The 25,553-nt window shown below is 39.8% G+C and overlaps 3 protein-coding genes across 4 annotated transcripts in view; 1 reads left to right on the forward strand and 2 right to left on the reverse strand.

Annotated features, from left to right (window-relative positions):
* Positions 1 to 4,775, reverse strand: part of stpg2 (sperm-tail PG-rich repeat containing 2) — a 48,266-nt gene extending 43,491 nt beyond the window's left edge. The window contains exons 1-4 of the mRNA XM_041042732.1: positions 4,670 to 4,775; positions 4,215 to 4,315; positions 3,632 to 3,799; positions 1,399 to 1,566 (exon numbers count right to left, since the gene is read on the reverse strand). Of these exons, the coding sequence (XP_040898666.1) occupies positions 1,399 to 1,566; positions 3,632 to 3,799; positions 4,215 to 4,315; positions 4,670 to 4,775 (543 nt within the window). The remainder of the gene's footprint in view (positions 1 to 1,398; positions 1,567 to 3,631; positions 3,800 to 4,214; positions 4,316 to 4,669) is intronic.
* A 3,098-nt stretch (positions 4,776 to 7,873) lies between these two features.
* On the forward strand, positions 7,874 to 11,600 carry LOC121184836 (bri3 binding protein). The gene is made up of 3 exons (XM_041042736.1): positions 7,874 to 8,201; positions 9,445 to 9,547; positions 9,794 to 11,600. Exons 1-3 carry the CDS (start codon positions 8,025 to 8,027, stop codon positions 10,213 to 10,215), a joined length of 702 nt encoding a protein of 233 aa, XP_040898670.1. The 5' UTR covers positions 7,874 to 8,024; the 3' UTR covers positions 10,216 to 11,600.
* Positions 11,601 to 12,053: 453 nt separating this feature from the next.
* On the reverse strand, positions 12,054 to 23,362 carry wdr31 (WD repeat domain 31). Of its 2 annotated transcripts, XM_041042734.1 has the most exons (11): positions 23,093 to 23,362; positions 22,340 to 22,411; positions 21,734 to 21,866; positions 21,344 to 21,418; positions 21,073 to 21,217; positions 19,989 to 20,089; positions 19,721 to 19,788; positions 16,975 to 17,116; positions 15,968 to 16,130; positions 15,740 to 15,852; positions 12,054 to 14,291 (listed from the first exon to the last, which is right to left on the reverse strand). In XM_041042734.1, the coding sequence occupies exons 2-11, from the start codon at positions 22,384 to 22,386 to the stop codon at positions 14,280 to 14,282; spliced, it is 999 nt and encodes a 332-aa protein (XP_040898668.1). In that variant the 5' UTR covers positions 22,387 to 22,411; positions 23,093 to 23,362; the 3' UTR covers positions 12,054 to 14,279. The 2 variants fall into 2 exon arrangements, with proteins under 2 accessions (XP_040898668.1, XP_040898667.1); XM_041042733.1 differs by having other exon boundaries at positions 12,054 to 15,852.
* Positions 23,363 to 25,553: the final 2,191 nt, after the last annotated feature.

The following is a 25,553-nucleotide window of genomic DNA, read 5'->3' on the forward strand; positions in this document are numbered from 1 at the left end:
TCAGCTTTTGCTGAGAGGACAATCTTGTCCATATCTCTATTTCCATCTCACATCTTCACACCAAATACAGATTCTATGTCACGTGACCAATACTTGATTTCTGGGGCCAGTATACTAAGGTATTTCACAGATTGAGTATTATATACAGATTTTGCAGCAAAGCCTATCATTCATTGATTGGTCAGTAATAAAGTGCTGTATTATTAGCCTTTCAGTTTTCCCATTTCCTCTGTACTAACACAGTCTCTGTTTCACTTCACCATCTGGCCAGCTGTATTATGCTAATCTGCCAAATCTAATGCTACACAGTCTGAACAAACAAAATATCTCATGGTCATACTGTTCCTAGTTTAGCCCAAGTGATTTTATAATTCACACTCATTTTTCAAAGCCATCATATGTACCTATACCAATATATCTGCAATATATGTAACAGCCAATTAGTATGAACTATCCAGCTTAAAGGTCTGTCTTCTGTGTACTACGTTGTAAGTCTCAGTTGATGCAGTGATGTAGACTAGAGCTATAAGCTTAGGGTCAGTGGATAAAACCGATTAAGATGTTTTTGTGTTTCTCAGTAACAGTCAGACAGAAAAACCAAGTTATATTCTTTTGATTTCTGTCTAATGACTTATCATTCAAAGGCTGCCTCGCCACTTTCAAAGCTACATCCTCAGACAACCACTTAATTCCGCCTCGCCACACTTTTGAACTCAGTTGGAGGACGGGGCAGGGGAAGTGTTTGAGTTTAAAGAAACGCGTGTGTCAGACAAAGAGACAGAGGGATGGAGACAGACAGAAACAGAGGCTGAACTTTCAAAGAGAGAGCAACTGAAGTTGAGACAGAAAGAAAGAGCAGTGGATGGATGCACTGCTGATAGACCCTAAATCACAGCACGCCTCTGTGCCTGCGCCGGTGTGTTGACACAACCTCAGCCAACACTCAAGGACGCTGTTGACTTCCTCTGGTCATTAACAGATGAAAAATGACTTAATTGAGAGCCAGACCAGCAGGCGTGTGCATTATTTTAAGTGAATATTGTAATATAGCTTGAAGAATAATTACTAATGGTTCTCTTTGTTGGCATGTAAAATGGATGAGCATTGGTGCGCTGTGGCTTTTTTTTTAAAGTGGAGCTGCATTCATTAGCTATGGAAATGGGTTTTGGGCCAACTGAATGAGGTGAGGTGGGGGTTCAGCGGTGCATTAGATCTGCCTAACACTAATGGACCTCGCCTCGCGGGCAGAGTAAGTACACTCAGACACACACTCGCACAGACTAATGAAAGCACACATGCGTGCACAAATGAGCACTTCACATTCTCTGATGGATGAACATTTAAACTTCACCAGGAGTATGCATGTATGTGTGTGTACATGTGTGTGTTCATCCTTACCAACAATGGATTGTAGTAGGCTGGCCCCAGGGTTGCGTCCCTAGGAGGAGGCTGTTGCTTGCGGAGCACACCCAGGACATCCTCCTCGTAGCCATAAGCCTGGCCCGGGGAAGGTATGGATGGGATATCTGACTGACAAATCAGCCGGAGACTTTTAGCCTGCAGCCACTGCTCAGGGAAAAAAGTAAGAGAAAGACAGGGAGAGTGAGAAGAGAAGATAGGGTTTGTGATGAAGAGGATGCCCTGGCTTACAAAGCAGTTCGGCACTGCCTAGGGCTAATTTAGTGTGTGAGTGAGAAAGGGACAGAGACAGAGGGAAGGAGCAAGGGGAGAAAGAAAAGAGGAAAAGGATGAAGAAAGAAGGAAAGACAGAAGTAGCACTGTATAGGAATAATATCTGCTGAAGGGACAGTAATGAAGCCATTTAAGTCAAAATACATAGAAGCTACTCCACTAACTTCCTATAGCTGAGAGTAAAGTGCGTGTCTGTGTGTGTGCATAGATGCTATTCAGATAATTACAGCTAGCATAGAAAGAGAAGAGTGTGAGCATAATCTCCATAGGGACGCTCTCATGTTTGGTCATTGGTATTGGTCTTGACCAGATAAAAGCCTTGACCTCAATGTTAATTCACAGCTTATCTTTGTCATCTGTATTAGCTGGACATAAATTTGACATAGCAGGAGAATGGAGAGAGCAATTTAATACTGCAAAGAGGAACTTAATATGTTTCTCTATCACTGCTGATGAAGCTGGAGGTTACTGGACAGGATACTACCTCCAAAAGTCAACAACTTCTTTTCAAAGTTCAAAGTTCATGCAGGGTATTAAGTGAGCTAATGGATGAAACAGTTAGTGTATTTTTTAGGTGCTTTGTTCTAAACTCTCAAACCACCTGAGACATTATCTTTCACATCACACAGGAGGGAAGGTTTGCTGTGTCAAATTTGGGTTTACAACGCCACATGTATCTTCTCTGTGTTGAATATGATGAACAGTAATGATAAATGTGACAAGGGGGCTCAGCAAAACCTTGTTTCTGTGCAACAAACAGAAAATGGTGAGCAAAGTTTCAGCGAACAGAAGTGAAATGGACAAACTGCTGTCTTCAGGCTTTCATCACTACCACTTGTAAGAACCAGGGTGTCCCTGGACAGAATGAGGCCTTGACTGTGCCACTGTTACCGCTTCTGAGAACATTAAAGCTGGAGTGTTCAGCCTAATGAGACTACTGTCACCAAGAATAACTGAACTTCAGATAACACCAGCCTCTGTATGGAGGTTCATATCAGATTTACAGCAACATAAAGAAAAACAATATAAGTGAGATATACCTTGTCTCACTGGTCCTCGCAGAATTTACCATCTATTTTAAGATGGAGATATTAACCTTGACGGTTAAATCCAAGTTACAGATCCTTAAAAGACTCTCCCTCGGGCTGGTATCTTCATATTTCACTCCTCATTATCACCAGAGCCAACAATCATTATCATATTGTAAATTTCCTTTGCTTCACCTACCGTGTTTAATGTATGCATTACTGAATGTGATATGTTTTCAAATAAAGTTACAGTTACAGCAAATACACCAGATGGTATTGGGTTTTTTTTTAAACTACAACAGGAGAGATGTAACTGTTTAGACCAAAGTCTGGACAAAGTGTTTCCATCAAAGGTTCTAAAATAGCAGCCTGTAATTCCCATAGATTGGTGTTTAGTGGTCTGCAGATGGTAGAGTTGCCAAAGATAAGGGCTAAGGTATTGGCAAGGTACTGTCTGCATGTATTGGCAGTTCCCACATTTGTAGGAGGCGCTGCTATTCATATCTTTTATTTGACAAATGGCACAGATACAGCACATCACAGTGCACAGTGCTGTGAAGAGTTTTGCATGTTGTTGTATTTTTATTCCACCGTATGTGTGAAAAAGAAAGTTATTAACCATTTTGTGGACGATTGTGTGTGCATGTCGTGCTGACAGGACTGCAAGAGCAAACCCTGAACCAGAAGCAAAAGGGTGAATTCCCATTAGTACAGAGAACTATTTGGATGACTTTTTGATCCGTTTTGATGAGTATCTTTTCTACATAAAGTTCACATACAGAAGACACACCGTTTAAAAGCTAACTTAGATGAAAAACATAAAAGACCAAAAGAGCAAATCCACAATAAATCATTGTCAGTGACTTGACTGCTCATTTACTATGCCCTCATATATTCACCCATACGCCTACCATTTTTCTGCCAAGCTTCTCAGCCTGTCCTGCATCAGCCGTCACAGCCCTGAGCATTTTTCCTGGGGCAGGCAGCACATCGTAGGCCCCAGGGCCAGGAACCTCTGACACCGCCTCCTCAAAACGCTTGGAGCGGTTCTGAAGACTGCAGCCACCATGGACATTTAGCTGAAGAGATTAAGGTTCAGCAGAAAGACAAGCAAAGAAAAAATAAGACTGCATTCAACTAATATTTGCTCCACACTATCTTACTTCTTTTAACCTATTTTTAAACATGTAAACATCATCTTAGTGGTTTTACATATTTTAATAAGCAAAACCATATCCCCTCAATCATTACCTGCATCTCCTCAGTTAGGTGTAAAAGAAGTAACTTACAACAGCATTTTCACTTTAATGAAAAATGCCTTATATTTCTTGTAATGCTGTACATTTACACTTGAAAATGACTTCAGGCAGATTTGCTTCTGCTTTCATGACCCTCTTGCCCAACCAAGTGCCACCCCACCAACTTTATCCCTCTTGGGTACGCTCAGGACTTGATTTACTTCTCTGTAAAATGGCTCTCAATAACCCACAGTACCTTAACAGGTGAGGAGTCATACTGTCCGGGTCCTGGTATACTCTCAGTGGACTTGAATACTGGCTGTCTGGTGGTCAGTGACAGGAATGGAGCATAGCCATCTGCAACGAAGGAAAAGCACACCACAGTAAAACAGGCCAGGTGCTCATTCAAAAACAGCAAACATATGATAAGACTAGATCGGAGGATGCATTTTGTGTTTGTTTATTAAACAGTATTTATGTAGTTAACTTTTTATAAGAACTATATATAAGAACTACTCGCAGGAACACACAACATCTGGGCCCATATATTACATTCTCTAATGTATTGAGTTACAGGCGTATTATTGTGTCCTTTGCCTATAGGCTATATTCATAGACTAACAATATTACGTTTTAAGAGAGACGAGGGGGGGGAGCAGGCGTGTGATTCTTTTTAAAGTGAGACTCGGGTAGCCTACAGATTAATCCTACCTGATAATTTATAACTGCACTGGTTGACATTGTAGGATCCGGGGCCAACTGTTGCTGTGGTGCCGCCTGTTGTCATCAAAGTCACTCTCGGAGCTCGTCCATACATTTTTAAATTACCCTGCCTAAAAAAAAAAACGCTAACCGTCAGCTAAACTAAACTAAATTTTTTTTACAGTACACACATCTGTTGGAGTGAAGGTAAAATTCTCGTTTTATTAAATTTCATCTGCCCTAAGGCTAAGCCATTCCTTCACTGCTCCCCTGTCTAGTCTGCACTCAGCGCTACTTTGCGTGCGTCGTTGCTTGGATACCACGCATGGTTACACACCGCAGTCATGCAGCGACTCAGAAAACACACGAGGAAAGAAGGAAACCAAGACTTTGTGACAAAACGTGAGTCTACAGTTTCTCCCTTGATGATATTTTCAACCACCTGTGTCACCTGAACATTTATGTAACCCCAATAAAGATCGGTGCCATTATTCCCGCAGATTTTGCTGTAAAAAAAAAAAAAAAGAATATAATTAAAATTAATTTTCACACATTTTTTTTCAAATTACGCAATAATTAATTCCTCTGGTGTTTATTTTAATAGTTATGTCAACGTTCAACCATAGTCCAATCCTACCATCTAGTGGGTGAATTAAATGTGACAGAGACAAGAAATGACTCCAACCATCCATTTATCTTTCCCTAAAGTGGGCCAATTAGTGCTCACTTAAACAGAAACCCTAATGGATTCTCAGCTTCCTGTGATTACATACATTTCAGCAACATGGCTTGCTTGTTTCTGAGATAACAACAACTCTTCGTGCACTTGACCTTAAGGTGCCACTCTCTTCACCACTCCTGTTGTCATTATTGGCAATCTTGCCCTACTTCCTCCTGCACTATTAGCCCACTTCACAATGTAATGTTAAGATTTGGATAATGAGAACTCAGGGGGAAAGCCATGCAAGTAACAAGTGCCTCTCTAGAGTAGCAGTGAGCTGCATCTTTATTTGAACTTCCTGTCATGTCTTATAAACAGGAGACTTGGCCTGCACATTGGTGTTTGATTTGAACTGTTATTATTTCCAAGAGAGGCACCAGGCACCCAATAACACAGAAACAATAATAGGAATGTTATATAGTCTACTGCAGAGACAAATGTTGTTCTGAGAGACATCATTACTGTAGCTATAAGGACAACTCAAAACTGAAATAAAAATGATGTTATCAGTGTCACATTATCAAAGCAATTTGTCATAAGTGGTAGTTTGTCTTCTATTTCCTATAACTCGCATTACAATTTCTCATCTGAGAGAATTTTCATTTCTATACTAAGCCAATAAGAATAAAAAAGAGCTTTTTCTTGTTCATTGGAAAACTGTATCATTAACCAGTCACTGAACGTACTTCTAATATCACTGAAAATTCCTAAAGAAGTTGGTATATTATAGACCAGAAATGAAAAGCTGTCTTTGCCTTTCCTTTGTCTTTTTCCTCTTTCTTAGTCTTTTTTTAAAATGTTTTTCTGTGAACAGTTGTGGTGCTTGTCACACAGCAAACAGTGCCATAAAACGGGACATGTAAATATAGCAGCATTAATGGGGCAAATTTTCTTGTGAAAAAAGTAACATGGACTGGGCCTCTATAACTTGTAATCAATATAATCTTTTGTTATACACAGCACACAAAGAGAATACTTTTTACCTTTAAAAAAAGTGAATTTTACATAGTGTATGGCTGATAGGAGAGAAAATGAGGCCAAATCAGGGCAGAAATGCAGAGATTAATGTGATTTACAATTGATTTGGGTCTAGAAAAAGTGGGTAACACTTTTATTACACTAAAACCACAGCATTAAAAAAAATAGACTAGTTATTTGTTTGGTTGTAGACAGTAGACAGACAATTGGTAACTTAATGGTGCTTACTTTGATGGGCAGGAAACCAGTACAGACCCATGCAGCCTATTTTGTGATAAAACAGGACATGATGCTTTCATTATATGGGTTTTTTGGGGCTGAGAGAAATCAGGGAGAAAAGGAGGCTTCTTAACCAGTGGAGGGCAGCAGCACGCTTCAGATGAGCCTCACCTGCCTCAAATTCACAGGAAGATATGTGGTGACTCTAACCCTTCTGTGGTGTTGGAATCTGTTCATATTGTAAATATGTCAAATAAAAGTTTGTTGTGGTTCACTTCTTTCAGAAGCATCCAAGGAAGATCCTGGACGTGTACTTCAGTCCACCTGGGGACAGGTTCTCTATCGTGTCTGAAGATGCTGAGGAAGAGGAGGAAGGAGTGGACGCCTCTGAGCCGGGGAGGAGGACGGTTGCACACTTCTTCCAGACCCTCTCTGCCACCCCCAATCCTACCGCCTAACCCCACCCTAGCCCTAACCCCCACCTTGAGTCAGTGGCCTGGTTCAGTCATTGAACATCCACAGAGCTGTGTCATTTTAGTACAAAGCATAAATCAGTTGTTTTCTGTCGGTTTTGCTGTTTTTGCATGAAAACAAAGGTCTCGGTCGACAGCTGGATTGTAACTCAGGTTAAATCACGAGCTGTGAAAACATTAAACTGACTGAGCTCAAGTCACTGAACTCTGATCATAACAGCAGATCCTTATTTCTCAGGAATGACGGTGTAAACAGCATTTTACTGTTGTAGACTGGATTAATCTGCTGCTTATTCTCCTGACTGATCTGTTTATTGTTTGATTTGTAAAACGAGATAAAAGAAAATTTCCATCAGTTCAAAGTTAAACCAACATTATCAAAAATGATTTACATGATTAACAGAAAAAGCAGCCAATCAGCGGATCATTTAAGATGGTTTTGTTTCGTTTCTTAATCGGAGATATCCCAAGAGCAAAAAAGCAAATGAGATTAGAAAATAACTTTCATGAAACCCCGGTGTCGATTTGTAGCAGCACATATATTCACAGTTTTTCGACTCCACTGACAAGAATTTGTGTTACTTAAAAGGTGTGGATAAAGGCTATAACTTTTGCAAATAAATCAACTGATACGAATTCATTCTGACATCTTCGTCGTTGTTCCAGTGCCGTACAGAGTAGCTAAATGTCGTTTGGTCGATAATATAAAGCAGCAAACAATCAAATGTCAGTTTTGCTCACGTGAACTAATTTAGCCAAAAAAACACGTGAACTACCCAAGTCAGGGCACGGGAAGAAGAATTTACGAGTCTCCCTGAAGGCAACACGGGTTATCGCCACCATCACAAGCCAGTGTCTCAGTCATCCTCCACCAAGGTGTCACTTTAGGCAGCTAAATACCTGTTTTGTTCTGCGTTTGGTTGAACCATTTTGATACACATTCCCGCTCGATATCTCGGGGGCTTTTGGTGCCATGAAGAGAATCAGGTTTTTCGTGGTTTTCTTGGTGCTTTCCGCGTCTTTGCTGTGCACATCCGAAGCGGGCAGGAGCAGGACCAGCAACCAGAACAGCTTCCGACGGGCAGCTAACGGCATCTACCAGACTTTGAGCAGCGTTTTCGGGGAGGACAACATAAGAGGGTTATACAAGGTCGGTTTGGGGAATAAAATATTAAGATAACGGCTCGCTTTGTTCCAGCGGCTAGCAGGCGGAAGCAGCCAAGGCGTTTTTTTGTGTGGTCTGAGCATGGCGAACAGGAAACAAGCGCGCCCGGGCCTGGACAGCAATTTCACGGATGCCATTTTGAAAAATTAGCCTTTATCGCATGTTTTGATACATCTATATAATATGTCAGGTGAAGTGGCGTAACTGAAAACACCAAAACGAGATGTTTAAAGCAGGTTTTACTTAAAAAATAGTCTGCATCCGTGTAACCAATTCTCATTCATTGTGCTCAGAACATCAGGCGGAGTGCATCTAATGTCACCTCAGAGATGACATGTAGCCCCACTGGTCCAGGCCATAACAGCTATTTCTTTATGTCGACTTCACCTCCAGATCATTATAAAGCTGTTAGAGAAACACGTTAGCTTGTATGATCACATTGGTGCAACTGCACTTCCTGCATTTTGAAATCGACTGTTACTTCCTGCGTGTATTCGCCAATCGAAAACCAAAGTGCCATATGTTACCACACACACACACACACACGATAATCCTTCGCTACCCAGTGGATTACACTGGTCCAAAATAAAAAACGGCCGCAGTTAAATATGTCCTTTCATACTGTATAAAAATTTACTGATAGCATGGGGAATGATTAAAGTAGAGACTTTTATGAGTGAGAACAATACTGTTCACCAAACTCCTCATCTTCTGGCTCTTTTACAAAGCAAACGGAGATGATCAGTCCACATGGAGTTCAGTTTTTTTTTTAACCTGCTGTTGACTTCAGAGTGATATTGATAACCTGACTGAGTGATCCCTTGTCATGAGGGTCACTGTGACTTGATACAAACATGTGTAATCAATATAATTACTGATGTAACTAATTACACTTGAGCATTTTCAAAGGGAAAGGAGTATTAAAGTTGGTAGGTAGCAGCATGCATTGGTTCCTGTGAAAACTCTGCTTTGACAGTGTAAACTAAAAAAGCACCTGTTCCTATAAGAGTCAGTCTTTTTAACTTCTTACTTGATGTTCATGCACATTTTTCAAAAGATTGTAACTTTTTTTTCTTTTAACCACAATATCGAAAGGTGTTGTGTCACTTCCCCATTATTACAATGTTCTGAATGATTCCTCTGTGTATGTACACTAGGTCTAAACTAAAAGTTAAATGTGATGATTAAACAGTCTTATTTTTCGTTTTCATCTTCTTTCTTCCTGTAGTTTTTCTCCAAAACAACAGAGCGGTTTGTCCATGGAGTGGACTCTTTCCTGGATACCATCTGGAAGATCTGGTCAGATCTGCTGGATGTGATGGGCATTGACTGTAAGTCCTTAAATGTCTTCATAACATTTCTCTGTTAGAAATGTCGGAGAAGGAGACAGGTTGACACAGAGAGTGAAACATGTTACAAGTTCTAAAAGAAATTTGAAATGCCCTGAAATAAAGTCAGCATTCCCAGCTTCCAGAATGTACCGAGTGTTTCTAGGCTGAGGACATAGCATCTAGTAAGTTTTTTGACCATTTATCTTGGTGTTAACTTCCTGTTGTCTCTCTCTCTTTCCTCTGTAGCCTCAAACCTCAGCCACTACTTCAGCCCCACATCTCTCACCAACTCTCCAGCACGTGCCCTGCTCCTGGTTGCCGCCGTACTTTTGGCCTACTGGTTCCTCTCCATGTTCCTGGGGGGTTTCTTCTACCTTCTGCACGCTGTGTTTGGCCGTTTCTTCTGGCTAGTTCGCGTCACGCTCTTCGCCCTGTCCTGCCTCTACATCCTGCAGAAATTCGAGGGCGACCCAGAGCGTGCGGTGCTCCCGCTGTGCTTCATCATGGCTGTGTACTTCATGACGGGGCCTGTGGGAGCGTACTGGCGTCGGGGGGGCGGGGCAGGTTCACTGGAAGAGAAAATTGACCACTTGGACACTCAGATTAGGCTGCTTAACATCAGGCTGAGTCGTGTTATAGACAGCCTGGAACGCACTGGGGATCAGTAGACTTAAGTGGCAGCGAGGATGAGGGGGAGGGAGGGGATATTGTAGGAATGGCTGCATTTGATGTCAGAATGGTGTTTCCTGCGCACATCTGAAGCAACACAACTACTGCGTACTTACAACTCTATTGTCTGTTGGGGGACAAAACTAGATTTGAAAACAGTATTTTAATGGCTTGAGTTGATTTTAGTTACAAGATACCTAAAAATCCTCAGAGGTGTGGACGGTTAACTTGGAGCTCACACAAATCAACCAAACAACAAGTTTCCTTTTATATCTGTCTCAAGGCTTTGAAAGATTTTTTGCTGCATCTGTAAGGAGATTATCAGAGAGATGTCCATGGTTTTCTGAATGCTGGTCTAATTCTAAAACCTCAGCTACTTTTGAGAAACTCCTGTGTTGGGGTCTGAAGTTTTGGTGTTTGGATAAGCATTGTCAACGCTTGTGCTAAATGAATAATCATATTTTATGTATGTTTATTTTTATCCTTTGTGAATAACCTGGTGGTTGCTATTCTTACACAGGTTCATCCACACACATATTTTTCCTCTTTTTGAAATACTGAAGTAGGAGAGGGGTAGGGTGTATGATGCAAGGGACAGATACAAACACTGTATTTCTAATATGTAAAAATCCTTAAGGTTGGATTGTTGTCCATTTGTAAGGTTTATTTATTCCATTTCCATCCAGAATGTTGAAATTATGTAGATCTAGTTTGTTTCATTAAGTCATTGTTCCATGGTAACAGTAGTTTGACATCAGGACCTCCTTTTCTGGTGTGATTGTGTGTGTGAATGGGTGTATGAGCAAATGCCTTTTGGTGAACTACTCAAATGTGTGTGCAAATGCATTTGTGTGTGTGTGTGTGTGTCAAGCTTGTGAAATGGAAAAGCACTGTATTAAAAAGTCACCATCAGATTGGGAGAAAATGCAAACAGCAATATCTCAGGGACTCAACCAACAGATTGAATTGGAATTGAGATATTAAGTATATTAAAATCATGTCTTGGTCTCTTTGAGTCACTTGACAGTTTTGCAGATGTGCTCTCAAATCTGTCACAGAATCTTACAACACTTGTGTTTTTGCATCATATTGAAATTGCAAAGTTTGATTCATATCTGATGTCAAAGCCAAATCCAGTTTTTCACTTATAAATTCAGCACTAGTATAGAATTACTGTACGGATTTGAACCGTAACTTGTGGTTCTAAAGTTTAAATTGGGAAATAGCATTTTTGATATTGAAATGTGTGAATGCACAAGCAGATTATCTACAGAAGTGGTCTAGACGAAATTACTGAGGTCGTTTTGAGTCCCATCACACTGACTTGAAGTCTGTCTCATCTTGTAGGACTGGATTTTTTGTCGGGTATAAAAGGGATCAGTTATGTTATGATCTCTTACCTATTAGGAAATTTTGTAATGTATAAAATGAAATTTTTGGGGGGTTTTTGGAGCCTATGTGACTTGTAATGTGTAGTTATTCCAACAGTCTGTAGCCAGTGACCTTTGTGTGTGTATAAATAATGACAGCATGTGTGATATATGAAGGTGTTAACTGATTAGAAGTAATCATGTATGTTTTTGAAGGAAGGTTTTACCCAATTTTCCAGTGGCATGGTGCTAAAGTAGTTGGAGTCAGGTGATCTTATGGGGTTAGGCTCTCAGTCATTATTGTGTGGGATTTCAAACACAAACATGTGATAGTGTGCCTCAGTTGGTTCAGAACCTCAAAAGATCAAGGATTTGGAGGGGTGTTTATCAGATCTTATATTTAAGAGACTGAAAACTTTTCAAGAGAGAAGAAAAAAGAACCAGAAATGAAACTGTTTCTCTTCAAATCGCACACAACTTCTCTCACAGACTTTTATTAAGTAATTTCTAGCACAACAAAAATGTCTGTCAAATGTTTCTGAGACAAAAACAGCTTGAAAACGCTCCAAGAGGGAGGCTTTGACCTTCCTTTCAAATATCATGAAAGAGACACTGTATACTTAAAGACGCCGCTAGCTGTAAACCTACTCATGTACCACTTGTTGTAATCACTCAGATGCTGAAAGGTGCCAGTAGATCATTCTTTTGGCTTCTCTCAGAACTGGATTGAATGCTACATTCAGATTATATTTATTCTCTCTGATAAAAATTATCTTCTGAATGACTTGTAATTCCTTTAATTTAATGTACTGTATCCTACTTATTCCTATTAATCCGCGTAGCCTGCTTTTTATAACATGCTGTGCCAATAATGTATATTTTTCATTAATTTAAGGCAATTATTTGTACATTTTATTTTGAGTAGATGTGGATTGATTTTTTTTTTTCAGTTAACATTTTTAGGCCTTTTTTTTTTTTTAAATTATTTGATTATTTCTGTACTTCAGTGATGTGGCAACCGCCAAACTGTTCTGCCTGCTGATGTCTACTTTGCGTGTGAGTCTTTATGAAAACCTGTTGATGGGTAAGTGGTTCTTTTTTTTGTGTCAGAGTGAAAATGAGGTCCAGATTTGAGTAAATTAAACACCACAATATGACTGAAAGTCTTCCGCTTTGTGATTCATTAATAATTTCATGCAGATGTGATTTCCCTGCAAAGTGTCTATGTGTGCTTTTTAAATAGTAGTAATCAGAATTATTTCAGGATTTTTGAAAAATGTGTCAAATATGTGACAGCCTGATAAGTAAAGCACAGTCCACTTCAGTGGAGTAGTCCACTGAAACAAATATGTCTGCTATGAGATGAAATGTCCCTTAGGTTTTTATTTTATAGTTTTTGGTATTTTTTTCCCAAGGAAAAACTATCTGGCACGATATGGAACTGATAAATCTTTGGTGCTCTTTAAAATCTGATCCTAATTTTATAATAAATACTTATTTTTTACAGTTTACTTGACAAAGAGAAGATCCCCCAAATAAAAAATAATGCCTTTATCTTCAAAAGCCAAAAAGAAATTAGTTCTCATTTTTAATATAATATAAATTAGGTAAGTATCAGTTTTGGCACCAGTCTTTCCTGCATGCATATGAATTAGAAAATACCCTGAAAAGGTGTATGCATAAATATACACTCTTGATCAAATTAGCTTGTCCTCTAAATGTAAGGAAGTCTGTTGAAAAGCACAACAATCCAAAGTTCTGTTATTGCCATCAAAGCAGGAAACAACTTTCTTGTTACAGTGAATTAACGATTAGAAATGGCTGGGAAAAACCCTGGGCAGGGGAAATCCATGCTTTAAAACATTGTCATGGTGCCCTTGAGCAAAACAATTAAACCCAATCTGGTCCAGTGAAAACTGGCCTGTGGCTGCTAATAGAAAATTTTACTTGTATGCAGCAGCTTTGTGGTGTAAATTGTAATTGAAACATGAGCAACATGTCACAGTTAGACATTATCTATTTTGTTACTGGGAACAAGGGCAACATTTTCTTTTTTTCTTTTAAAATACCTTTCTCACTTTAGGCACAATGTACTCTATATACTGCTGAAAATGTTCATATTCAATGACTAATATGTAAGTGGAATATTGAATATAAAGACATAGCCAGGTTCAAAATTTCAGCTGACATGAAGAGCTACAACTAAGATTCATCCCTCAGATATTATAAAATGCCTTATTTATTGCTTAATCATACTGTATCAAACAGAGACAATCTAACTAACTAGTGATGTTTAGTGACAAATGATTCAAACAGTAAATTCTCACAAAATCAAATGTCTGATCATCTTTGGTTACCTTTTCATCATATTCCCTAAAGAAAAATAATGAATCATTGAATGTGGACTCCATAGCACCATATGACAAAACCACACATCACAGTTAACTGAATTTTCTTATTGCAGATCTTAAATTTTCACTGTAACCTGTGAGCTCTTGTTGCTGTATCTTGTCTGCCTGGAAAATGCCAATGTTCAGTTGGCACTAAACCAAATGATACCTTCAGATTAACACCCAATGAGTGCAAGTGGAATCACCCGAGTAAATTACACTGGTTATTTTGAGCCATCTCCTGACCTGTCCATTTTGTTCCAGATGATTCTCCAACATGGAATTTGTTGATATAGCCACATGTCACATGGATATCTACAACAAAAAGCAAAGTAGCTGAAACTGATAATCAGTATTATAGTATTATTACTAAAGTATATTTTATTAAAGTCTCACTTAAGGTACAAGAGCGTTTTCACTCATGTCCTGACAATAATCAGTTCAAATAGGACTGTAATGTTTTGTAATTCATTCACATAAGGCTGCTAATATTAACATTAGCATTTGCTAGCTAACACAGCAGGTGTGGATTGCTAATTCTCACAAAGTCAATACCTGTTGTTAATAGCATGGTAGCCACACCATATTATTTAAAAAAAAAAAAAAAACATTCTAAAACCTTGTAAAACAATATCTTTAGTACCTAACTGGTAGATGGTTTTATGTTTACAGGTTGAGCAGCTTTATTGTATATTTTCAATAATATTTAAATTTTAATTTGTTTTTATCAAAAAGGGAATTACTCTGGTATTTTGCATAGTAGTTTTCAAATTTAAATATATTGGATATCGGCACATCAGCCATCAGCAGCTTCACTTTAAAAATAATGGAATCTGTATCTTAAAAACTATTATTGATTGAAATGTACCTCAAAACAAAGCCTGCTTAAACAGTCCTGTATCATACTTACTCATTTGGTCTAACATTTAACAAATTAAAGCTAGAGTACAAACTAATCAACAGTTATATTATTATCAACACACACGTGTTCCTCATTACTCTGGTTTGGTGATAAAAACAACTTTCCACAAAGTGTTAGACAAATAAGACCAAGACTGCAAATCTGACTGCACCTACTAAACATCACCCAGGAAAAAAAACAAATTCCATTCTCTTAGTGTGACATTTGGCTTCCATTTCTCAGAAGACAAGACTCAGGAGAAGTTCCTGAGTGCTTCCAAATTTTCAACATTACTCATGCCGCATTCAGATGCCCCCTAAACCCGAGTTCAGCACCACCAATAAAAGCAATACAACATGTGAATGAAGTATCTCGTCATCTCTACCAAGCTGAAGCCGTGTATAAACTGAGTAGATCCTAGTTGTATCTGGCTTGGTCCAAGAGGGGGCAACAATCCAAGCATAATGATTTTGGTGTTCATAGACTCCCAGCAAAACAAATATGATGCACATCCAGATGGCGCTGTTGGACAAAAAGTGTCACATCACTGTCATCCCCTCATTTCCTCCCTGTCTTCTTCTGTCATTTTTCACTGTATGGCAGTCTAGTAAAGCAAAAATGTCTACAGAAATATGTAAAATTGTACAAAAAAAAAAAAAAAAGAACAAAAAGAGACTGACATAATCCAGAATCACATCCAGAGATAGTGCTCACTGAGTCACTGACTGTTCATGGGTCATGTTTAAGCATCGCACCAGGCTCTTCAGAACTGTCAGAAACGTGCCACAAGTTTAATATCCAGGCCACCTGCCCCACCTGAACCTGCCCCAGAACCCTGAGCCTGGTTTGATCCCCGGCCCACCTGGATATGGTTGAGGCCATTGCTGAAGCTGGCGCACAGCAGGCTGGTGGAGTCACTTGGAGCCAGAGAAACCAGTGGACCAGCACCATCCAGAGACAATGTCCCTAAACAAACTGAACAACAGATGGCAGAAGGAGGGTTTTAGAAGAGGTGGTGTAAAAATGCATATGTATCTCGCACATGTAGTCTTTCTGTGTGTAAATGAGGTCATCCATTAGTGGGTGTTACCTGCTGTGTTCTGATCCCAGATTTTGATGGAGCTGTCATGGGAGGATGTTGCTACCTGAGCTGTGCCACCAGGAGGCGTAGGTAGAAACACACAGCAGGCTGTGGTTTGGAGATGGCCTCTGTATTCCACAACCTTACAGCCAGGCTGACGCAGGTCCCAGAGCTAATAACACAGACACAACTCCACTGAGAACAAGTGATTATGTCAGAAGTTTAAAAAAAATCAGCAATAATAATAGTAATAAAAAGAATTATAACAAGTATTTTACTGTCATAAATATTGCTAAATAATAAGTATTGACATGTACATATCCAAATACACAGGAAAAAGTATAGTATGATCAAATGAAACAGGGAAAAATGATACCATAAAATTAACAATGAAACAGCTGTGCCAAGAAATAAAATTTTAATCAAATCCCAGATGTTAAAAGTACATTTTCGAGGTTCTGTTGGTTCCCACATGAGGAGAAACACTGTGTAGTAGCAGGGAGAAAGGGGTTCAATTTTCAACTTCCCTTTTGTTCTGAATCTGAACAATGACAACTAAATAATGTCTGAACTGAGGGTATGTGTAGTAAAAGCTACCAATGTGTCAATTATTCTAAACATAACTTTCTCTGTGTTTTACTTTTTACTAGACTGGACTACAGAACCAGTCAGAGCAGTCAAAGACATGCTCTTGGACCAGATTAAGTTCTCCATATTTGTCTCTGCTACTGTCAGAAGATACAGATTAGGCTGGAAACTGGTCTAGATGGGGTACAAGCTCCAAGCTGGGGGAGTAGAACCCACAAGAGAAAACTTTCAGAGACCATCTTCACAAGATCAAGTTCTCCATATTTGCACAAGGGTAACGTCTAATTATTGTTTTGTTTGAGAGAAAGTCAAAAAGAACTGGTATTGACTAAGTATCCTTCCTGTTGGACTGACTTAATCAAACCCAGAGAACTGGTAACCTACACGTGTACAACCAAGAACCACACAAACACTTCCAGTGGCCTCACCGTGGCTTCACAGCCCTGCCCTCCAAAGCCATTGCTGCTGGACACCAAATAGTTTCCATTTGGAGAGACATCACAGTGGGTCTGGATGTATTGCTTGGCAGGGAAAGTATTGGTCACCTGCCATGCACGGCTATCCCACACCCTGTACACATACAAGTCATTACTGTAGAAATACATACATGTGTCATATATACATGCAGTTGTACACAACAGATCAAAGTGATGACATGAGCTTTAAAAAAAAAAAACAGTTTTATCTAAAGTCTCAGGTTAAAAACACTGGTGACAGTGAAGTACAGCAGGATGAAGTACTAGTAGCTGCTGAATTGTCAGAAATATCTGATTTTCAAATATTTTGGTGATGAATGTTGAAATTTTGATATCAGTAGCATTTAATGTTTAATCAGTTTCTAAAAGGTATAATCTATAATCAGCCATGCTAGTGCAGTAAGGGTGATAAAGGCATTGCTTCTATATCAAGGACAATACATGTGTTTCCTGCATTAAAGGACAAACTTGAACCTAAGTTGATTTGTTTTTACATACCAGGATGAATAATCAAAATATCATCTGACTAACAAATTTAACATGTTCTCAAAATAGTCACCTAGTGGTTACCACATTTGCAGACACAGAATACAACTCTGTAGTCTTAATTGTACAAAATGCTCAGTGTCTACTAGGGGTGGTTAATCAGTCCAATTTCCTGATTCGATTCGACTACGATTATTGAGGTCTCGATTCGATTACCAATAGATTACTGAGTTTCCATTTGACAACAGTAACCCAAAATACACCATAAACGTATTGCACCAATTTAAAAAAAAGTCAGCTAATGAACTACTCAACTCCTCTTTTATTGAGAAACATCTCAAAGCGCCTTCAGCATTGTGCAGTATAGCTGTAACTTCCAAATTATTATGTTTTTTGTTTTTAAACTCGTTTTAGGTGTAGTCTTTCACCGGGGCTAATTCTGCTATCACCTCGTGGAGAATACGTTGATTCGGTGGAATGAGGCTTCAGGCGGTTGTCTTTAGCTCAGCCGCAGCCTCCTCTGGATGGAAGCGCGACATGTGAGCCCTCGTCCATCCATCCGTTTTCTATACCGCTTGACAAGTCAGGGTCGCGGGGAAGCTGGAGCCTATCCCAGCTCACTACGGGCGAGAGGCGGGGTACACCCTGGACTGGTCACCAGTCAATCGCAGGGCCGACACGCAATGACAGATAATCACACACTCGCCTAGGGGCAATGTAAAGTAGCCAGGAGAAAACCCACGCAGGCACAGGGAGAACATACAAACCCCGCGCAGAAGAGCTCAGACCGGGATTCGAACCTGGAGCCCTCATGCTAGTACTGCCACAGTACTTTAGCTTAGTGCGGCAAAGTTTGCAGACAACGTACCTCCTGTCGACGGGTTTAGAACTCCTGCCATGAAAACCAAAATGCATCCACACGCTCGCTTTTAGCTCAGATGGAACTGGATGGATTGGTTGGTTCCCGGTTAATGGTTTTTCTTTGTCCATGTCACGCGCCTCTCGTCTCGCTAGCATAGTAAGCTCGCTCGCTGGCTCTGTTACAGGGTGTTTTGTTATGACTGTTAGTCAACAGCTCCGCCTTGCGGCTAAATCCTGTATGACAGCCAGTAACTAATCATAATTGTCCATAATATATTGGCGATTAATCAATGATCGATTTTTTTTCACCACCCCTAGTGTCTTACAAAGGGTTCAACATGATTTCCTCCTAACAAACAATAGGCTGCATGAGGCCAGAGATCAAGTGTTCAGAGAGGTGTTAGTGAAGTGTCTGTCCTGTCTACTCTATAACAATGGTGACCTGCTGGTTTATTAACTGAAATCTCATACATCACATCACATCACATCACTCATGTATATGTATGATTCATTTTTGCAGACTTTGTTCAATCTCACATCACCTGTTAAAAAAAAAAAACAGACTGTCACTATGAGAGAGGTTGGGCACAATCCCAAGACTTTATACCGCCTGGTATTCTAATTGGTTAGGTGCAGCAATAAATCCTCAGTAAATCACTCATCAGTAAATAACTTGCTAGGTTAATGATTTTGTGTGACCAACTGATTTCCATAAGTACATGTCAGTGTACTGAAAGTGTTTATTTTTCTGTGAAAATTTAAACTCAAGCTAATACCAGAAGCATATAAGCCCCAATGGTATCGGCACAGAAGATATTTTGAATTTTAGTAATAATTTAGAATGGGGTCAGGTCGCCAACAGGAACAGGGATACGGAGCAAAAACTAGGTGAGACAGTTTCTCAGTCCAAATGAGACTTTGACTCACCTTTGACTGATTAACAGTCTGACCTGGAAATGATCTAATCTGCCACTCTCCAAGACAGAGGAAATAGAGAGGATGAAAGACTATCTCCTCTACATTGGTATCAGACCTTTTGGTAATAAAAGCTTATGACTGACATTCAGGTCTCAGCTTCAGAGTTACTTTCAAACAACACTTTCAGTTCTGATCCTGCACTGTTAACAAATAAGGAACACTCCATTCCTGCTTCTAATTGTAGCATAGCACTGGTAACACACTTCACACCTGCAATCTCTACACATTTTTACCTATGAAGGTAAAACAAATCAGCATGTTTCACATTACCAGATGCAAACAAAGTGGATTTCTTCTTAAAATTTCTTGCTGTACTGCAGATAGCACATGTGCATCGATAGTAATATAGCTGCAGTAGCAAATCTCTCTGTACCTTATCGTCTTATCCTCAGACGTCTGGACTATAGAGGAGCTGCCTGGCACCCAACACACATGAGTCACCTGGTCAGAGAAGAGAGGAAAGTGGAAAAGTTTAAACCCTGCAGGGCATGAACTCAGGAAGTAAAAGTCAGATTCAATGGCTTATTGATTTTATTCTTTTTCTTACATGCTCAGGTACACACCTAAGGCGATTCAGCATGCCTGAAACGATTTTAAATAGAGGCATGTGCGAACACAAAAGCAAATGTTAATGTTCTCACCAGATTTCTAGAGATGTTGTGTCTCTGTTCACATTTTGCAGATTCTATATCCCACAGGCACATCCAGTTGTCACGAGAACCAGTGCACAGCTTTCTCCCATCTACAAGCCACAATAAAAACAGTTCCATATGTTCAGTGGAGATCAGTAATTTGAAATAGATGTCACTGTGCATAACATTACTATACAAATGGCCTTACTTCCAACACAAATGTTTTGGGGAAATCAGTAGTTTCAGATAGTGGTGCTAACTTTCTTTGTAAATAAAACATAAAGATACAGTCCAGACAAAAGATATATCATTGCTCGCATGCCGGACAGGTGGCAGGTTGATATATTACTTCATCTACTGCAGCAGCATCTTGACTGACCAAGACATGAGATCAGTTCAAAGATATTCCTTTGGCCTTCAACACTGTTGAGAAGTCTCTTTCACATCTCAAATTAGATCTATACCCCAGGAGGCCTGGTGGTGAACATTCTTACAAATATTGTTTCAGTACATTTAAAACTGTCATCTAACACCTAGAGTTACACCTAGAGTTTGGTTTTCACATCCCTGTTTTTACACTGAGTGCTGCGATGACTGGCAGCCAATAGGAACAGAAATATTTAACCAAGTGTGGAGATGATTCTGTCTTTTGCAGGAGGAGGTGTGCTGTTGATGGTTGATGGTTGTGTTGTTCTGCTTTTTGTGTTTAATATTCATGAACAGTCCTCTGAGAGTTACCTGTTCCCAAACCAGCTATAACACAAGGAATTGCGGTAGTGTATGACTGTGAACTATTTGTCATAGTAAGCTGTGTTTTGGGATAAATAAGATGCTATCTGCACAGAGATTCAGAGAATCCATTTGGTATGATAACCTTGAGTTTATCATGCATTCTGACATTCAAGAAGCAGCTCAATCCCTAAACAGTTAAAGTATTTACTCATGAGTGAGGAGGCCCATTGTGTGTGTGTGTGTGTGTGTGTGTGTGTGTGTGTGTGTGTGTGTGTGTGTGTGTGTGTGTGTGTGTGTGTGTGTGTGTCTGTGTGTGTGTGTGTGTGTGTGTGTGTGTGTGTGTGTCTGTCTGGGTGTGTACCAGGGCTGATAGCTAGTCCATTGACCACCAATTCATGCCCACAAAATTCCTGGATAGGTTCATCCCCCTGATTTAGGTCCCACATCAGAACAGTCTTGTCCCGCGAGGCACTAAAGATCCATGTACTGCCTGGATAACACACCACCTGACAGATGGATGGAGGCAGAATTAAGAGGAGACGAGGCCTGAGGACACGTATATGTGAGAGGTGTAACAGCTCTGAACAGCGTCACACCTTTATCAGTTGGCGCACACACAGTATTGATGTTACCTTGGTAACCTCTCGGTTGTGACCCTGGAAAGACTGACACATCCGGCCTTGTTTCCAGTCATACACCACCACAGCCTACAGGGATGGACACACATGCATCCATATACTCAAACACATGCACACACACTAATAAGTACATGTATTTTTCACAAAATGTAGGTCCTCAATTCAATAAGTCTTGTCTAACATGGTCCATCGTACTTTTTTGTGTATATGAAAATGTAAATTGTACAGTATTTACAGTCTTTTCCTTTAATTAATTAATTATTTAAAAACCATTGCAAAGCTGAATTGGTCACTTGAAACTTTGTAAAGGTCAGAAGAAAATTATTGCCTAATTGATCAACAGTACTGTTTTGGAATGATGTACTAATACGTATGCTAATTTACCTGATCACTCCCACCAGAAACACACAGATCTGGGCTGAGAATTGTGACAGTGCTGATGGATCCTTGATGGGCAGGTTCATACTGCACCACCTGACTGTCAAAGGTATTGTCTGCCTTCTCCCCTTGAGATGTCCTGCACAGAAAAGACCAATAGTAAGAAATAAAAATAATACACAGTTGAAATACAGACACATTTTATGAATAATATCATACTGGATATCTAAGAAATGTGTTTTGTCAAACCTTTACATAATTAATGTTCAGATCAATTTTCACCTCTTTTCTTCAGTAACAATGACTGTGAAAGTAACTGATTTTAGCCTTAAAAATAGTTTCTCTGTATTATTCCCACATTGTGTTCCGCCACAGGCTACACTGGCAAACCTATCCTGCTAACGATTAATTATTAAGATGAAAACTATCGTCACCAAATTACTCTGTTAACACCCAAAAATTTAAGCTATTCCATGTGCATACTTACATCCTTGACAGTACTTTATTTCTGTTTTTCTTCGGTGTGAAAGGACTGTACACTGAAATCCTGGTTATAATTAGTATGTAGTACTAACAAGGACACATAAAGTGTTTCAGCTGTACACGACTCACCTGTAGAGCTCAGACCTCTTGCGAAACTTGCTCTGTAGTTTCCCCATGTCTGCCTAGGAACCTACAGCCACACTAATACACAGACACACAGAAAGAAAACAAAAGGCATCAAACTGATGAGGATCAATGGCTCAAGCCTTGTTGCAACCCTACATATTGAGTTTGTTTCAATTCAAAAGGTCAGCAAAGTAAATTCTCTCACACAACAGCAATAAACACATTAAGTGGAAATTTGCTTAAAGAAAACAGCAGTACATTGATGATGTGAAAAGAATATAATTTCCAATAAATATTTTAGATTAAATTGCAATCTAGTATTTTGGTGCAACAGTGTACTGAATAAAATTCTGCATAATAGTATTAAAGGTTCCCCTACATATACCATACGCCAAACTTAAATAGTCTCTTACTACAAAATATCTTGCATAAGACAGACCAGTACAAAGTGAGATTAAACCACACGTTCCCACGCAAACACTACTTTCTCACACACAAGCACGGCTAAGCTCCTCCCTCGTTAGCCTGGCGTACTCCTCAAACAAGCGACAGGAAGGAGCGGGCTTAAATCCTATTAGAGCAGCATCATTACTGTCACAAGGAATTAGTCACTCAAAAACACCTGCTATGAACTGTACTGGGCGTCATTATGTAACAGCACCAAAGGCTTTTAACCAGAGTTACTAATGGTGAAAAACGGCTGATGACTCGTGGCATAAACACACTCCTGTAGAGAAGTGGAGCAAGATTTCTTACCTGTCGCTGGCAGGCGTGGTCGCTGTGTGATGCTGAGGCTGGGTGGCTAGCTCGCTAGCATGCTAACTAATCTTTATCTGATCATGCCAAGACAGACCAATGCCCTAGTAGCCACAAAACGTGGATGGACAAATGTTAAAACTTGGTTGAGTCGTTGCCCAAACGACTGAGAGGCGTCTCCCAAAGGCTGCCATGACAGTAGGTTGTACTAACTGCGTGGGAAAGTGAACAAAAAGTATCTTTTAACTACAACAGAGCCATCCCTCTCTCCGTAGCGACCGCAGACCGACGCTTTCTCGTATCCAGGCGAGGGCGAGGTCACATGACACGGGAAGGACGTACTCAGAAGGGTTTTTCCTTGCAAAATAAAAGTCTGATTTACAATTTCGAATTCATTCGTCCAGTTTCCTGCGTCTACAGTTCACTTGTAAACAGTGCATGTGCACGGCACAGTTTGTTTACCGATGTGTCGCATATTCAAATCTGATTGTTTTTATACATCTGATCAAATCAGTTCTAATTTTCCCTTTTTTTCTTTTTTCTTTAACTGACAAATTAGCGGCTAGAGGTCACTGGGGCAATAATGAAATACAAGGCCCTTATTAACCTCCTCCATTCTCTGAGCATTGTCTTCCTATTAGCGATTAAACACAAATAAACCAACAGGGGGGTTGGGGGGTCCTGGGGGTCTTCTATGTTCTTTTCTTTGGTTGAAATGTAAGTCCAGAATAAAGATATTATTCAGTGTAAGTACAGCCCATTTGTCCCTAGCAAACCAAAAGGCTTCAAGTAGATGAACAATAAATTGTGATGATTCTGTGATTTACTATGGTTTTCAGCCTACAGTGTGAAACTTTTGTTCAAGGGGTTACCTCACCTGTAAACAGGCTTATGCTGAACAACACATGACAGGTTAAAATGTTACTGACCTGTGGCTGCGTGTCCCTCTGGAGAGCTGGTTGGTTGACCTTCATTACAGGCACAGGTTGAATGGCTCCCCAAGCTGCAAAACTGGGACTAATCAGACAGGTCCCCAGACTGCTAACATTAATTTTACTGGACCAGTTTTACACTTTTTTTTTCTATGACATGTCTTCATGTACTTCTTTGTAGCTCTGATTTTTGCCTGCTTGGTTAATACGGTCAGAAAAGATAAGACCAGCTTCAACTTCATGAGCTGGTTTTAAACAAATGCATTACATGCAATTAAGCACTGAGTCACTGGGATGTCCCCATTTTAATGGTCTAAATGGGCCACTTAGTTAGGTTACAATCAACACTGCTCAATATCTATCTGAGATGACCTCAATTCTAACTTTTTGTTTGCAGAAAATAGTTTAAGAGAGTGTGACTACATTTAAAATCTAAAATAACTACTCATTAGACATTTTATGGCAAAGTAATGTTGATTATAAACATATAATTGTATTACAAACAAAGCACATCATTTCAGTGCTCAGTGGTTTTAAAAATTGAGTATATATGGCCATTCCAGCTATGTTTTACTACATGTATAATATTCTTTGTGCAAACAGTGGCGGTCCTAACACAAATATTTTACCACTCATGGGCAGTAGTACAACACACTTTAACATGTCAGTAAATAAAGGCTAAACAAAAGCAGCTCATAAAGAGCTGTCCTCACTTCACAATAATCCTTATCTCAGCCTTGATGGTGCAAGATCCACTTGCCTCACTCACACTGTCACAAGGAATTATGTGGAGATTTACTATATGTCACACACTGCTGAAAGAACTGAGAGTATGCTGTAGTACAGTAGAATGTTTATGATGCAGTTAAAAAGTCATGAACTTTGCCCTTCAAATCTGCTTATTTAACTAAGGCCCCTGTTCTCACCTGGCATTAACATCCATCTTGAGTGATCCGATCACAAGACAGCTCCAAGTACAGGTGTGAGTGCACCCAAGATTTATGTTTCCTTTTGAAGACTTTTGATAATTTTTGTGGTGTGTGACTGTTCCCCAGAATGAGAAACAAAGCAAAGCAGTGCAGAGAAATTAATTGTAATTAGTTGTAATGAGTTAGTACTACATGTGGAATACAGCATGTGACCCACCAAGAAACAAAGCTGGCACGTTTTCAGGAGGGCCTTCGACACAAAAAGCCTTTAAACCAAACCTGGCCAATAAAGCAGGTCAGCACTCATTCTACAACCGTAGCTTTGGACTTTAATCATCATGTTGCATGGGATTCAAGCTCATTACCACTCTCATAGTTGGGGCCTGAGAGGTCCACTGTACGACTCAGGACCTGCTTAAATGGCCAAACCCAAATCAAAATCACACACACATTATGTTGACTGAGTGTGATAAAACTGCTACCGGAATGATATAACATAGGAAGAGTGAACTTAAGTCTAAGCAGCAAGCGCACGAAAAAGCCACTATGCGCAAGGAGATTTTCTCGATGACAAGCGCACAACGCCATTCAGGCTCTCAA

This window comes from Toxotes jaculatrix, chromosome 7, assembly GCF_017976425.1.
Source record: "Toxotes jaculatrix isolate fToxJac2 chromosome 7, fToxJac2.pri, whole genome shotgun sequence".
Lineage (NCBI taxonomy): Eukaryota > Metazoa > Chordata > Actinopteri > Toxotidae > Toxotes > Toxotes jaculatrix.